The sequence below is a fragment of the Pan troglodytes genome, chromosome 17, assembly GCF_028858775.2.
Source record: "Pan troglodytes isolate AG18354 chromosome 17, NHGRI_mPanTro3-v2.0_pri, whole genome shotgun sequence".
Lineage (NCBI taxonomy): Eukaryota > Metazoa > Chordata > Mammalia > Primates > Hominidae > Pan > Pan troglodytes.
In genome coordinates, this window is record NC_072415.2 from 33,485,981 (window position 1) to 33,500,077 (window position 14,097).

The following is a 14,097-nucleotide window of genomic DNA, read 5'->3' on the forward strand; positions in this document are numbered from 1 at the left end:
ATGGCAAAAGACGTGATTAAGTTAAGGATTTTGAGAAGAGCTTATCCTGGGTTATCTGGGTGGGCCCTAAATCTAATGACAAGTGTCCTTCTAAGAGTGAGGCAGAGGCACTACTCACAATAGCTAAAATGTGGAAGCCACTGAAGTGTCCATCTATGGATGAGCAGACAAGCAAAATGTGATGTATCCATACAATGGACTATTATTTAGCTAAAAAGAAAGGAAATTCTGACATATGCTACAACATGGATGAGCCTTGATAACATTATGCTAAGTGAAATAAGCTAGTCATAAAAGGCCAACAACTATATATGATTCTACTGTGATCTTTTTTTTTTTTTTTTTTTTTTTTTTGAGACAGAGTCTTGCTCTGTCACCCAGGCTGGATGGAGTGCAGTGGTACCATCTCGGCTCACTGCAACCTCTGCCTCCCAGGTTCAAGTGATTCTCATGCCTCAGCCTCCCAAGTAGCTGGGATTACAGGCGTGCACCCCCACATCTGGCTATTTTTTGTATTTTTAGTAGAAACAGGGTTTCACTATGTTGACCAGGCTGGTCTCAAAGTCCTGGCCTCAAGTGAGCTGCCCACCTTGGCCTCCCAAAGTGCTGGGATTACAGGCATGAGCCACTGCACCCAGCCTGCTGTGATATCTAAAGTAGTCAGAGTTATAGAACCAGAAAGTATGATGCTGGTTGCCAGGGGCTGGGGGAAGGGGAGTATGGGAAGTTATTATTTAATGGATACAGAGTTGTGTAGTTTTACAAAATGAAAAGAGTTACAGATGGGTGATGATGTTGGTTGTACCACATTATGAATGCATTTAATAAGACTGAACTGTACACTTAAAAATGGCTAAGAGGGTAAAGTCTACATTATGTGTATTTTACCACAATAAAAAACAATAAATTTTTTTTTGAAGTGAGGCAGAGGGATATTTGACCCAGAGAGAGGCCAATGTGACCACATAGGCAGAGACTGGAGAGCTGTGGCGATGAGGAGAGAGTGCTGACAGCCACCAGGGGCTGGAAGAGGCAAGGAAGGGAATTCCCCCAGGAGCCTCCAGGGGCAGTGCGGCACAGCCCACACCTTGATTTTGGACTTCTGGCCTCCAGATCTGAGAGAATAAATTCCTGATGTTCGAAGCCACCTAGTTTGTGTTAATTTGTCACAGCAGCCCTTGGAAACTCAAGATATTTGGTATAGTGTTTGGTAAACACTAGCATTCATTAATACAGGGAAGAATTCAAATTACAAATTTTAGTGCCCCAGAGTGGAAGACTACTTGTACAAGAAGGAAAATAAGTAATTCACCCACAAACTTCTCCAATTGCAAGCCCAGAGTCAAAATGAGCTCAAAACATTTCTCAAAATGAGACATAATAACAAGAAACATCCTGATTCTAAAATTTAAACTGATCATGACATTCTGAGACACAGTTTTTAGCATCCTCCCTTCCTATCTACTTTTACAAGTCTACTCAAAGATTGGTACCCAAATCACTGTGTAATATGAGCAAAATCATGAACCATTCTTGTGGGCAACATACATTTTTCCTATACTCTTCACTTCTGAGCTTGGAGCTTGGGACAAAGCTAATACCACACCTTACCAGACACAGTGAAAAGAAATCCCTTTTTCCATAGTTTACCCAAAGCTGTTAAGATGGTAGGTCTCACTCATGTGTGAAAAGCTGAGGACAGCCTGGCCTATAAGCTAGTGATCATGCTTAAAACTTGTTCTTAAGGGCCTGGGTGTCTCTGTGAATATGTACGTGTGTGCATGCATGTGTGGGATGGGAGTGGGGACAATAAGACCCACTGAGACAGGCAGGATCCACCCACTTGTTTGCCTGTTTTTAAATGTGGTCTAGAAAAAAAAAAGCCCCTTACTCAAGCTGTAGCTTGCCTAACTTCTCACTGATGGCAGCGGTGGCCTGTCTGGAGCAGCAGCTGCGAAGATGCAGGCTGCCACAGGGGAGGTGCAGCTGGGGCTGCATGCTCCTCAGGTCCAGTGGGAGCTGGAAGCAGGTGGGGGCCCCATCCCCTATTGAGTTGGCTGTGCGGGAGCAGCCATGCCCAGCTGCAGCTCCGGTTCTGGGCATCCCTGTGCTCTCTGGGCCTGGGAAGCCCCCATTACCCCCACAGGCTTGGAAGTGCCTGCTCCTGCTCCCTGGCCTCTCCCCACTCCCGGCACCTGCTCCAGTGCGGAGCAAAGCTGTAGCCGAGCCTGAGTGCTGTCTGTCATGACCTGGCTAGGGGAGTGCATGCTTGAGGTGTGTATGCTTGAGGTGGTGTTGACATGCCAGCCTTGCCCCCCAACCTTGGCCCCCTCCGGACTTTGGGTGCTGACAAGCACAGGAGGGAGGCTGAGGGGCTGAGGGCAGCTAGGTGTGGGCCTGTAGGCGCCCCTTGGCAGGAACAGCCTGGGTGCCGTGGATGGCATGTTGATGGTGGGAGGCAGACACGTTCCCACCCATGGCTTCCCATGGACCAATCAGCACACACTCCCTCCTTTCTGAGCCCATAAAAACCTCTGACTCAGCCAGATTCAAAAAGATGTCCCGACTACCAGCTGCTGGAAGGATCTACCCATTGTGGGTCTCCTGTCCACTGAGAGCAGGACACAGAGGTCAGGACTACCAGCTACAGGAAGGAACTACACACTGTGGGTCTCCTCTCTGCTGAGAGCTGGACCCAGATATCGGGACTACCAGCTGCGGGAGGAGCTATCCATTTTGGGTCTCCTCAGATCATCAGGATGACTTGCCTGCGGAAAGGCGCTACCCACTATGGGTCTCCTCTCCACTGAGAGCTGAACACTTGTTAGGATGACCTGCCTGCAGAAAAGAGCCACCCACTTTGGGTCTCCTGGGAGGTGTTCTGTCACTCAATGAAGCTCCTCTCCACTTTGTTCACCCTCCAGTTGTTTGCATACCTCATTCTTCTTGGATGCGGGACAAGAATTTAGGACCTGGTGAATGACCCTGTTTATAACACAAACAGGGCTGAAACACGCCTTCTGCTTGCCACATTGCAGGCAATGAGGAGAGAGGAGCTACAGCCCTTTGGGGAGCCCAGACCTAGGGGCTCCCTGAGCCAGGGCTATGATATCCTCTTTGGGGCTCTGCGGTTCCTGGCATCTCCAAGCTCCCAGGCACCACTACATTCCCTGGTGCCTGCAGCGGAAGCCACTTGCGGTACACCTGGTCCAGCCGCAGCCTCACACAGAGCTGGCACCTGTGCCAGTGCCTGGAGCTGCCTGCCTCGCCACAGCTGGCATGCCTGGTTGTGTGCAGTGGCTGGACCCCATGCTTGCTCACACACCTGGCTTGCCCTTGGCAGGCATGGGATCTGGGCTGGTAGGGTGAACCAAGTGCAACCTGCTGGGCCAAGTGGGCAGAATGAGCCCAACGGGCCTGAGCAACACTTGGGCAGAAGGTGCTGCTGCTAGCCATGGAGGTTTCCAGCTGGCAAAGTGACACCCTAAGGATCCTGTGACAGCCAATCAGCAACAAAAGACCCAAGAAACTATCCAGAAGTTCTCACTTTAGGTGGGTAGGGACTTCCTGGGGCCCTGCATGCACAGTTAGACTTAAACTTCAACTTACAGTCACCTCTTCCTTATCTTAATGCTAAAAATCACACCTGAAGGTGGAGATTTAAAATGCTAATCTTACATGCAATGATTAAAAAGCATATTGAGCTAATGTGCAAGTGCTACAGAAACCCCTCCTGTACATGCCCTGACTAAACCCTTCCCTGTAAAAAGACCCTATAAAACAAACTCACATACTTCTCTTGGGGAGCAGGCAACCCTTTTCCTTTCCATAAGGGAACCTGGTTCTCTTATGCACAAGCTAAACAAACGTTCTCTTTGCTATCTGACAATCTCTTTTGACTTCTATCCTGGGAGACTATAAGAATCTAGGGTGCTGATAACACCACCACTGAGGGAGAACATGTAACACCTTCCTAGTCAGATATAACCCACATCAGGCTGTGCCCTCAGCCAGACTCTGTCCCAGGAAGGCACAGGCATTGTGACCATTCACAGGGCCTTTCTGCCTGCAATGCAGGTGTGATTTTCTCCTTGGTTCCCACAGAAATAAGTGGGAAGCATCCTCCCACTGCTTTGTTACAGTTGAGGATGCTGGGTTCCGGAAACCTTAAGGAATCAATAGTTCTGGAGGAAGAAACTTGGCTAGAATAGGAAAACTCTCACCTTCTCAATAGATATTAAATTTTAGAGACTACCAAAGGTCTTTTCTAGAAGTTGTTTCTTTAGTAAGATAATTTGTTTTTCAATAGGCTTTCTTGGTACATTAATTACATAAATCATTATTAGAGCAGTTTGAGCTGATTTTAGAACATACATACTACTATTAATCATTCTGTACCTCAATGCAGCAATCCATAAATAGGAGCTATACCTTAGTCTGGAATGTGAATAAAAGTTTTAAATATGTGTGCCTTACTTCAGGGCTTCATGCCAACTGTATTTGCAACTCCTATGCCTGAGAAGTGTCATCAGCCAATTGTGGGTTCTTTAGAGCAATAGTGTTTCAGGAACATTAGTTTCCAGTTTGTCTCTCTAGCAAGCTCTGTGTATCTAGAGAGCTGACCTAAGCAAGGAGTGGCAGGTAGTTTTTCAGGAGACAAATATTCTGATATTGCAAAGTGGATTAACAATGGATCAAGGCAGAAGTCTGCCATAGGAGTAAGTTTCAAAGCACTGCAAGGCACTCTTTTAGCTTCCAAAACTGGTACAGGAGGTTGGGGTCTGCCTTTGGCTTGGCAGCCCTCTTGCCCCAGACTGACACAGTCTCAGGAAATTCAGGGACTGCCAGGAACTTACATAGCACCATCATTTGAGCCACACAGGTTACCTTTAAGCTGAGTACACTTTGGTAAATCTTCAAAGGCTTTTGTTCTCAGTGCTACGAGAGTTTTCATCTCCAAGATTAGTTGAGCAATTGGAACCAAATGGATAAATATAAAACCATAGAAACCATAGACTGGCTAGAAATCAAATACTTCTCTCTTCTTCTAGCTGCTTTTCTCAGTTGTTTCAGAGAGATTTTTGTGCATGTGCAATTTGTCCTTCAGGATAAAGTTTTTAAAGTAAACCAGATCTGGACCATATTGTTTTTATTAGAGAAAAACTGTCTTTAAAGTTGTAATAAACAAAGACTATTAAGCAGAGAGGAAAAATGAAAAGATTAAAGTAATTTTAAACTATAATTCTAAGTGGGTCCAGATATTTTCATCCCACAGGAAAATTAAGTGCTGAAGTGAAAATGACCTCAAACAACGATCTAGTATTATGGAAATTGCACCAAAGAATCTGTTTGTGAGAAGACTGCATTTGCTGTAGTCTCTTTAAACTGCTCCTCTCAATAGACCAGGCCTGTTGATCCAGGGCTACAGAGACCCAGTCCCAGATTCTGCATGTCACTCTTTCATGGTCCAAAGCCAAGGCCTCCAACACCCAGACGGGTGGTGGGAAGGACATCTGGATGTGTCTTGGAACTCTATTTTTGAGTCAGGGTCTCTCTGCATCGCCTAGGCTGGTAGTACAATCATGGCTCACTGCAGCCTGTAACTTCTGGGCTTAAACGAGCCTCTAGCCTGAGCCTCTCAAGTAACTGGTACTATAGGTGTAGACCACCACGTCTGGCTAAATTTTTAAATTTTTTTGTAGAGATGGGGTCTTGCTATGTTGCCCAGGCCTATGTTACACCTGGAACTCTTGACACAGTCCTGAGACCTGATGTGTCTTAATTTGCTCCACTCAGAGGTGACGGTCCAGGCTGGAAGAATGAGATATACGATATACTGGCTTGATGAAAGTTTGGTTGGTGAATTGTCTTTCTAAAATGTTGCAAGGCATGACCTGGGATAAAATAAGGCTGGACCAAGGAAAACCAAGTGATTCAGTCTGGACTTGCCCAGGAAGCCCATCTCAGGTCTGAGTCAGTGTGAACTGAGAGGTCAGATACACTCTAGGGATGACCTGAGCGTGTGTCTCCATAGAGATTAGTTTACCAGGTCCTGGGTCAGCTTGGAAATATATGGATGGAGCTTTCTCAGAATTGAGCCCCAAAGTATGTTAAAATGTCCCAGCCTAGGCAATCCCGGCACTTTGGGAGGCTGATGTGGGCAGATCACGAGGTCAGGAGATCGAGACCATCTTGGCCACCATGGTGAAACCCCATGTCTACTAAAAATACAGAAAATTAGCTGGGCGTGGTGGCACACACCTGCATTCCCAGCTACTCGGGAGGCTGAGGCATGAGAATCACTTGAACCTGGGAGGTGGAGGTTGCATGAGCCGAGATTGCGCCACTGCACTCCAGCCTGGGCCACAGGGCGACACTCCGTCTTAAAAAAAAGTCCCAGACTCCCTTCTGCTTCTCTAGATTAGACCAAGAACGGATCCTCAAGCGAGACCAAACTCCCAAGATTGTCCTTGAATGAAGTGTGGGAACAGGCTCACATTTTTGTCCAGTGTTGACCCATACGGCTTTTTCCAGGAGAGCTTATTTAATTCATGGCCAGTTAGAGAGCAGTCCTTTGAAAACATGGTTTGGGGAGGATGATTGAGACATCCTAGCAAGTGAGCCTCATTACAAATAGGCCAGTGACTCAACTCTTCTAAAAATATAATGATCTATATGAAAATGCTATAAATCCTACAGTATTTCATCCCAAGGGAATAATAAAGAACTGATTTAAGCTTGACAAAAAAAAAAAAAAGTGTGAGTGTTTATAGGCAGGTGGTAAGAGGTTTGGTTACCTCAGATATGCCCGACAGGCTACGCTCAAATGCATTATAACTGCTAGTACGTCGCTGGACCTCATTGTAGGTACAATAAACTCTGCAATGGGCTTTAATGTGAGAGAAAAGCAATGATGGCTCTTGTCCCCCATACCAGTTCACTATCATGAAAACTTCAGATCTCTGAGCCTGGTCATTTTTCTTCAAGTGCAAAGCCTGACCTACCTCTCTCTGGAGATTGATGTCTGCTCCTTGCAGAACCAGTTCCCTCACACAGTCTATGTGGCCAGCGTAGGCAGCAACCATCAGGAGTGTGGTGCCATGCTGGATGGAGGAGAGACAGATGAACAGTTAGGCCACTGCTATGTCAGAGAGAAGGGTCCTAGAGAAGATGCTGCAGAGACGTCAGCTCTACTCAGAACACATCCAAGGGCAAAATTCCCTGCAGTGATAAAAGTGGTCATGAATAATCTCATCATGCAGCCTAGATGGGAAAAAGCAAAGTGACAAATTGCTGAGGTTGGAATTTTCGATGTAAAAATTCACTTACTTCCATTACCTTCAGAAGCACAGTCCAAATGAACCATAGTTACTGCATTTTAAGGCAGCGATGATATAATGCTCTCATTTTATGATTCCTATTAAATGATTCCTGAGCCAAAACATTGCTATTAATGCAAAAGAAAAATTAAATGGTACCATCTAATTTTCCATATTTAAGAGTCTTCATCTTCAAAATGATTCAGGTAAAGATGTATGGCACCAGGTGAAATGAGAGACTAGAGAGTTGAGAGTCAGGAGCTGTGGGGGCTAAACCCAGGTAGCTGTCACTGACCAACAGTGTAACCTGGGCAAGTTGCTTACAATTACTTGGACTCATTTATTTCATTTTTAAAATGAGCGGTTGGATGGGATGATCACCAAAGTCTGTCCCAGCTTTAAGATTCAAGGACTTGAGGTGTACCATGTGATATGGACCCTCTAATTGAAGTGGGCATTTGCAGTTTGACTTACAGTTGTTTTCAAGCACTTGAAATTGTAATCTTAGCTACCACCTCTGCATATTCAGCAACCTGCTGCTCAGAAGTGGATGATGAGAGAGACAGGTGACTCTGCACACAGGGGAGGCTCATTAGGTATAGGGTAATTAAGTGAATTTTGGAGGCTTCGTGTTATTTTCATCTACGGAATTTTGTAGGAAGGCAGTATTGCTGAGTAGTCACTGACAGTATGATCTTGGGCACATCATGTAACCCTTCAGTCTCATTCTCTTCATCTGAAATATGGGGGAATAATAAAAGTATCCACCTGATTAAATTAGTGAATGAGATAAGTCAGGCAATATGGTTAACATAGTAATGGTAGATATTCGTTCAGTAAGCGTTAGATATTAAAATAACATTATGATAATTCAATGTTAGGCTGTCATCTGGCTTTTGTTGACTTCTGTCAATGGCCATGCTAGTTTTGTGAAAGTCTTGTTGGCTTTATGTAAAAAGTACCGGTAAAGTAACGAAGTAACGAAGTAACAAAAAGCTAATGGCTTCTTAGTGGTGCTCTACGGTATTTTTTTTTTTTTTTTTTGAGTCAAAGTCTCGCTCTTGTCTCCCAGGCTGGAGTGGGATGGCATGATCTCAGCTCACTGCAACCCCCGCCTCCCAGGTTCAAGTGATTCTCTTGCCTCAGCCTCCTGAGTAGCTGGGATTACAGGCGCCTGCCACCACACCCAGCTAATTTCTGTATTTTTAGTAGAGGCGGGTTTCACCGTGTTGGCCACGGTGACAACTGGTGTTTCTGCCCTACAGTTTTCCCACTGTGATGTAGGAACCAGCCCCATAAAACCCAAATAAGACCAAGATGGCCAGTTCACAGATGCCCAAGACCTGACAGCAGCCCGAGTTCTGGCAAGGAACAGATGGTACATTCAAACTGGGATAATTGGAAGAAAGTGTAATAAAGAGACTATTAAGCTGAGGCCTGGGCGTAGGGCATCTACAAAGAACAGCACAGTACTGGGATCTAGGAACAGTGGGGGTCCATGACCAGCTGAGGCCTGAAGGTGCCAGGGGAAGGGAGCGGCTCCCAGGATGCAGAGAACAGTGGGGCGCTGCTGCCAGACAGAAACAGGGAGGGCGGTGGGCTCCCTGATGTCCCTCTCCTCCTACCCTCTGACTCCTGCAGATGCTCCTATGGGCCAAACACAACTGGAGGCCAGAGGAAAGCGAGTCTGCTGGAGCAGTACATACAATTCAGACTGTGGGACTAAGAGCGAGAAGGGTGTGGAGTGGGTCTGGAGGTGTAACCAAAGATATCCCGTAAACCAAAGATATCCTGCTGTGATGCCCCCACGGGGCCAACGGGGGCAAACTGCTATTTCACTTTTGGGCTTGTGGTAGATTTCAAATTTGTACAATAAAAGCTGGAAATGGCACACCCTGTTTTCAGGAAAACAAAGCTCCTTTGAAACATTTTAATTCAGATCCTAAAATCAAAACATCATTGCTCGCTCCCTTTCCTCATTGGAGGTCCTCTTGGTCCCAGAGATGAGAAGTCTTGCAGAGGACAGAAAAACGACTGCCTCTAGCTGGGGACGGAAAAGCTCTCTAAGTGGTATCTGCCGGTGGGCAGTAGTATCTATTTTTGTTTCCCTTTTTAAATTGCCAATTAGTGTATTTATGTTTGCAAGAGGTAATGAAAGGATAAAAGCCTGGGGGAGGCTTCAATTTTTGTTTTCTCATCCTTGTAGAAGAAACATAACGCCCACATCCATGGCAGCCCACTTGTGCTCTAAATTATCTCCATCTTTTCATGAAAGTGGTTGGCTTGAATTCTTTCACTAAACAGGCTTTTCTTCTTGTAATCTGCCAATTCTGATTCCCAGTGAAGTGCCTCTTTCCCTATTGTGGTTGCCTTCTGTTTTATGCATTTCATTGTTTCCTTTTCTTTCTGACTTCCCCCAGCATGTTTTTAAGTTCACCACAGTACCTTGGATGTTTTAAAAAGGATAAAGCAAGGAAACACATGAAAAAGTAAATAAGCATTGTAAAGGGGAATGTATTCCTGAGGTGCTCCTGTGCCCACAGAGGGCAATGGTGCACGCTGGGCATGCATCTACCGAACCATCGTACGCTGTCTCTGCAGTCCACGTCCACCCGGCCGCTGTTCAACAGCAGCTTCAGCAGCGCCAGGTTTCCTCTCCTGGCTGCCCAGAATGCAGCGTTGGCAAGTGGAGTTTCCTTCTGCAAGAACAAAATGAAACAGGATCTTAAAATTGATGTCAGTTAACATGACTGCTGCTATGCACATAGATAATAACATTCAGAAAGAAGAACATCCAGATGTGTTGCATCATTTGAAAGACTGCTCCGCCAGCAATAGACAACTGTAATAACAGAATGAACTCTGTTGGATTCCAGACACCTGAGCCACCACATGGCTATGAAGAGCAGTGTTGTTGATAATCCAGCACTATTAATAACCTATTTCCCACTAATGTTCTCACTTTCCTGCCTCTGTTGTGTTTTTGTTCATCCAGTTTCCTTTTTGCTTGAAATGAATTTTCCTCCATCCTTCAAGGCCAAGGCTCTGCTCAAATGCTATTTCCTCCTGGAAACATTCCAAATCTTTCCTCACCTCTAAGTGGGGCAAAATTTCTCCCAATTCCGACCTCTCAAAGGAGTTTACCTGCCCTTTTCCTAAGCCCGCAATGCTTTCTATCTGATTCCAACCACCTGTGTGAATATTTCAATTTCCCTCCACCTAATTTTCTTTTTTTGTTTGTTTGTTTTGTTTTTGAGACGGAGTCTCACTCTGTCGCCAGGCTGGAGTGCAGTGGTGTGATCTTGGCTCACTGCAACCTCCCCCTCCTGGGTTCAAGTGATTCTCCTGCCTCAGCCTTCTGAGTAGCTGGGACTACAGGCGTGCGCCACCATGCCCAGGTAATTTTTGTATTTTTAGTAGAGACAGAGTTTCACCATGTTGGCCAGGATGGTCTTGTACTCTTGACCTCGTGATCCTCCCGCCTCGGCCTCCCAAAGTGCTGGGATTACAGGTGTGAGCCACCGTGCCTGGCCCCTCCATCTAATTTTCTTTGCTTCAGCTGGAACTTGCCAGAGGTTTGACTTGAGAACAAGGAACTTAGGGCAAATAATGCCATTACATGTCCTCGTATGGATCCTTCATTCCACTGTTGGATCATTTTGTTTGTTTGAGACAGGGACTCACTCTGCTGCCCAGGCTGGAGTGCAGTGGCATAGTTACGGCTCACTGCAGCCTCGAGCTCTCAGGCTCAAGCCATCCTCCCACCTCAGCATCCTGAGTAGCTGAGACCACAGGCGCATGCCACCATGCCCGGCTAATTATTTTATTTTTTGTAGAGAGGTTCTCGCTGTGTGGCCTAGGCTGGTCTCGAACTCCTGGGCTCAAGCAATCTACCCATCTCAGCCTCCCAAAGTGCTGGGATTACAGGCGTGAGCCACTGCACTGGGCCTACTGGGTTATTTTAAAGCTACAAAGTTAATTTTGGAGCCATACCTATGGAAAGCATGGAAGTGGAAAACAGGTCTTCTAAATGGGTGGCAGAGCTGACTGCAGTACAATCTTCTTCTCTAAAATAATTGATATGAGTTTGTAGAGAACAGTCGACGAGAGGGAAGAACTGGCTTTGGGACCAGACAGCTCACCCCAGCCCTGGACAAGTAAGTTGGCCCTTGGGAATCTCAGTTTCCTCTTGCTTAGATGGAGATCACAGTACCTGCCTTGAAGTTGACGGTATTAAATGATGCTGATTTTTGCCTAATATTGTACCCAACACACCATAAATGCTGATTAAGTGCCAGTTTCCTTTCCTCTATTTACTTTTCTTTACGAAGTCAGAATCAATAGGCAAAATTAAATCCAGAGTATTGGTACTAATAAAGAATTTTGATGGTCTTAGGAAATTTTATAAAAGTATTCACACTGTTTAATAAAAGCATTTTTTGTGAGTTGGTTTAAAACATCTACGTGACTCAAAAGGCCTTTTGCGTAATATGCCTTTTAAATATATTGATATCGTATTAAATACAGTGCTTTTTCTAAGTTCAAAAGAAAATACCAACAATTTCAGCTACTCAACAAGCCCTCTAAAATGAAAGGACAGTGGCAGCAGTATTTGTGGGTGTGAGGATTTCATTTCAGAAGTCCTTCAGCACATACACAGGCGTATGCCCTTGTGCATACCTGAATGAGAGAATGGCAGGGTGGAGAGTGATAAGCTAACAGCAAACATACTTTGAATATTTTCCTGGCTCATTTAGAAGGGAAAAAAATCACCTCCAATTTCAGATGAACAATTTGCCTTTCCTGAACGTGTAAATTTTGCTGTCCTGGAGTTTTCAAGGCAAACCGCAACCATGGTTTTCACACCAGCATTGCAGCTTAGGCACCAGGCTGGGTCTAATTTGTTCCAGCTGTCAGTAACTAGGCAAAGAAATGGCAAGGGAGGTTTGACCTGTATAATGAATCACGAAACAAAGCCTTTTAACAAAGAGATTGCACAAGGCCAAAATGAAGTCTGGGAGGGTGAATCAGGCAGACAATGTAATATGCACCAGGGAACAGCTCTGCTAGCTTTTCCTGAAAGGTAAACACACAAGAATGATAAACTGTAATTCATTTTCAGGGACTCTGTCATTTCACTTTAACCCCAAATACCTTCAAAAGACCATCTGCAAACAGCAAGTGTCTATGGTCATAACAAGATCTCTAGTTGGGGCCTCTCCTCCCTTTAGGATGGTCTTGGGGATTCCTCTCCAGCTGGGCTGGCCATCCTGGTTTTCTATAAGGTTCTAGAAACCGAGCTTTGTGAAAAGTTATAAATATTTCATTTTCCTTCAAGGGCTTAATTTACTAAGAGGCAGCAACAGTGGGAATGGGGAGATTAGACAGACCGGAGACATTTTAAGGAGCTAAACTGCACAGCCTTGGTCTGTGATTGTATGTGCAGGAGAGGAGGGAATAGGAAAGTGGATTGACTCCTGATTTCTGGTTCCAGTGCCTGGCTGATCTTGGTGCCAATTCATGAAGATTGGAAACACCGTACGAAGGACAGGCTTTGGAAAAAAATGATGAGTTCAGGGTTGGACATGGTGGGTTTCAAGTGCCTATGGGGCATCTAGGTGGCAATGTCTAGCAAAGAAATGGGCAGGTGCTCCTGTCACCCGATGGCCGGCACATTTACTGGAGGTCAGGAATCTTGAGCTAATGCTCACTCAGTGCAAAGTGCTTACTCTGGACCACGTGGCGTATCTTCTGCATACACTAGTTTATGTCATCCTCATCCTTGCTCAGTGAAGTGGGCACTGGGATGATCCCATTTTACAGATGAGGAAAGTGAGAAATGGCAAGTCAGGCTTCAGCAACAGGCAGTCTCTTGCTTGAGGCTGCCCTTTAACTCCCCATCACACTGTTCTGCCTCCTGTGGAATTCTTCTGTGGATAGCAAGGAGTAAGGCAGCAGTGACCCCCAGTGACCTCCTTCCTATCCTCCATCCCAAGCTCCTCTCCGGCTAAGATGGAAAGTCCCCAACCTTCCTTCTGTTTGGGGTCTATACACATCACATTCCCTGGATAACTTCCAAATCTCCTCTCAGTATGATATGCACACAATCATAAATGGTGTGGAGAGAGATGGGGCCAGTCCTCTAGCCTTTAAAGGAGACAGTGCACGTGAAAATACATCACAGAAACTGTAAAGCACTTTACCAAGCATGCTATTACTATTTCACCGCTTTCTTGATTTTTCTGATCTCTACAATAAAACCAAGGAGCTTCTCTCAGGCTTGCTGGTTCCAACTTTATAAGTAACAGCAAGGACAACTAAGTTGAGATCTTGCTCTATATCAGGCAGTGTGCTAAACAATTTACTGCTTTAACTCATTTAATTCCAGGAGCAGCCCCATGAGGTAGTACAGTCATGTAATATGTAATGATAGGCTGCATATATGATAGTGGCCCCCTAAGATTATGATACCATTTTTTTACTGTACTTTTCTACATTTACATGTGTTTAGATATGCAAATGCTCACCACTGTGTAACAATTGCCTACAGTATTCCATTCAGGAGCATGCTATAGAGTTTTGTCACCCAGGAGCAAGAGGCTACACCATAGAGTCTAAGTGTGCAGTCGGCTACACTCTCTACGTCTGTAGTAAGTGCACTCTATGATGTTTGTGCAATGAAAGAATAACCTAACGTGCATTTCTCAGAATGTGTCCTTGTTGTTAAGTAATGTATGACTGATATAACTATTCCCATTTTTTCTTTTTATTTAAGATG

General features: G+C 45.2%; 1 protein-coding gene across 10 annotated transcripts in view; it reads right to left on the reverse strand.

The window, feature by feature from the left end:
- ANKRD29 (ankyrin repeat domain 29) overlaps positions 1-14,097 on the reverse strand; it is a 63,970-nt gene that overhangs the window by 40,620 nt on the left and 9,253 nt on the right. For 9 of the 10 annotated variants that reach the window (XR_675634.5, XR_010151871.1, XR_010151872.1 and 6 more), the window contains exons 2-3: positions 9,908-10,018; positions 7,005-7,103 (exon numbers count right to left, since the gene is read on the reverse strand). Coding sequence is in view for 3 of the 10 variants with exons in the window: in XM_001155671.8 (XP_001155671.1) it covers positions 7,005-7,103; positions 9,908-10,018 (210 nt within the window). In the remaining 7 variants the exon portion in view is untranslated. The other variant, XR_010151873.1, reaches the window with a different exon arrangement.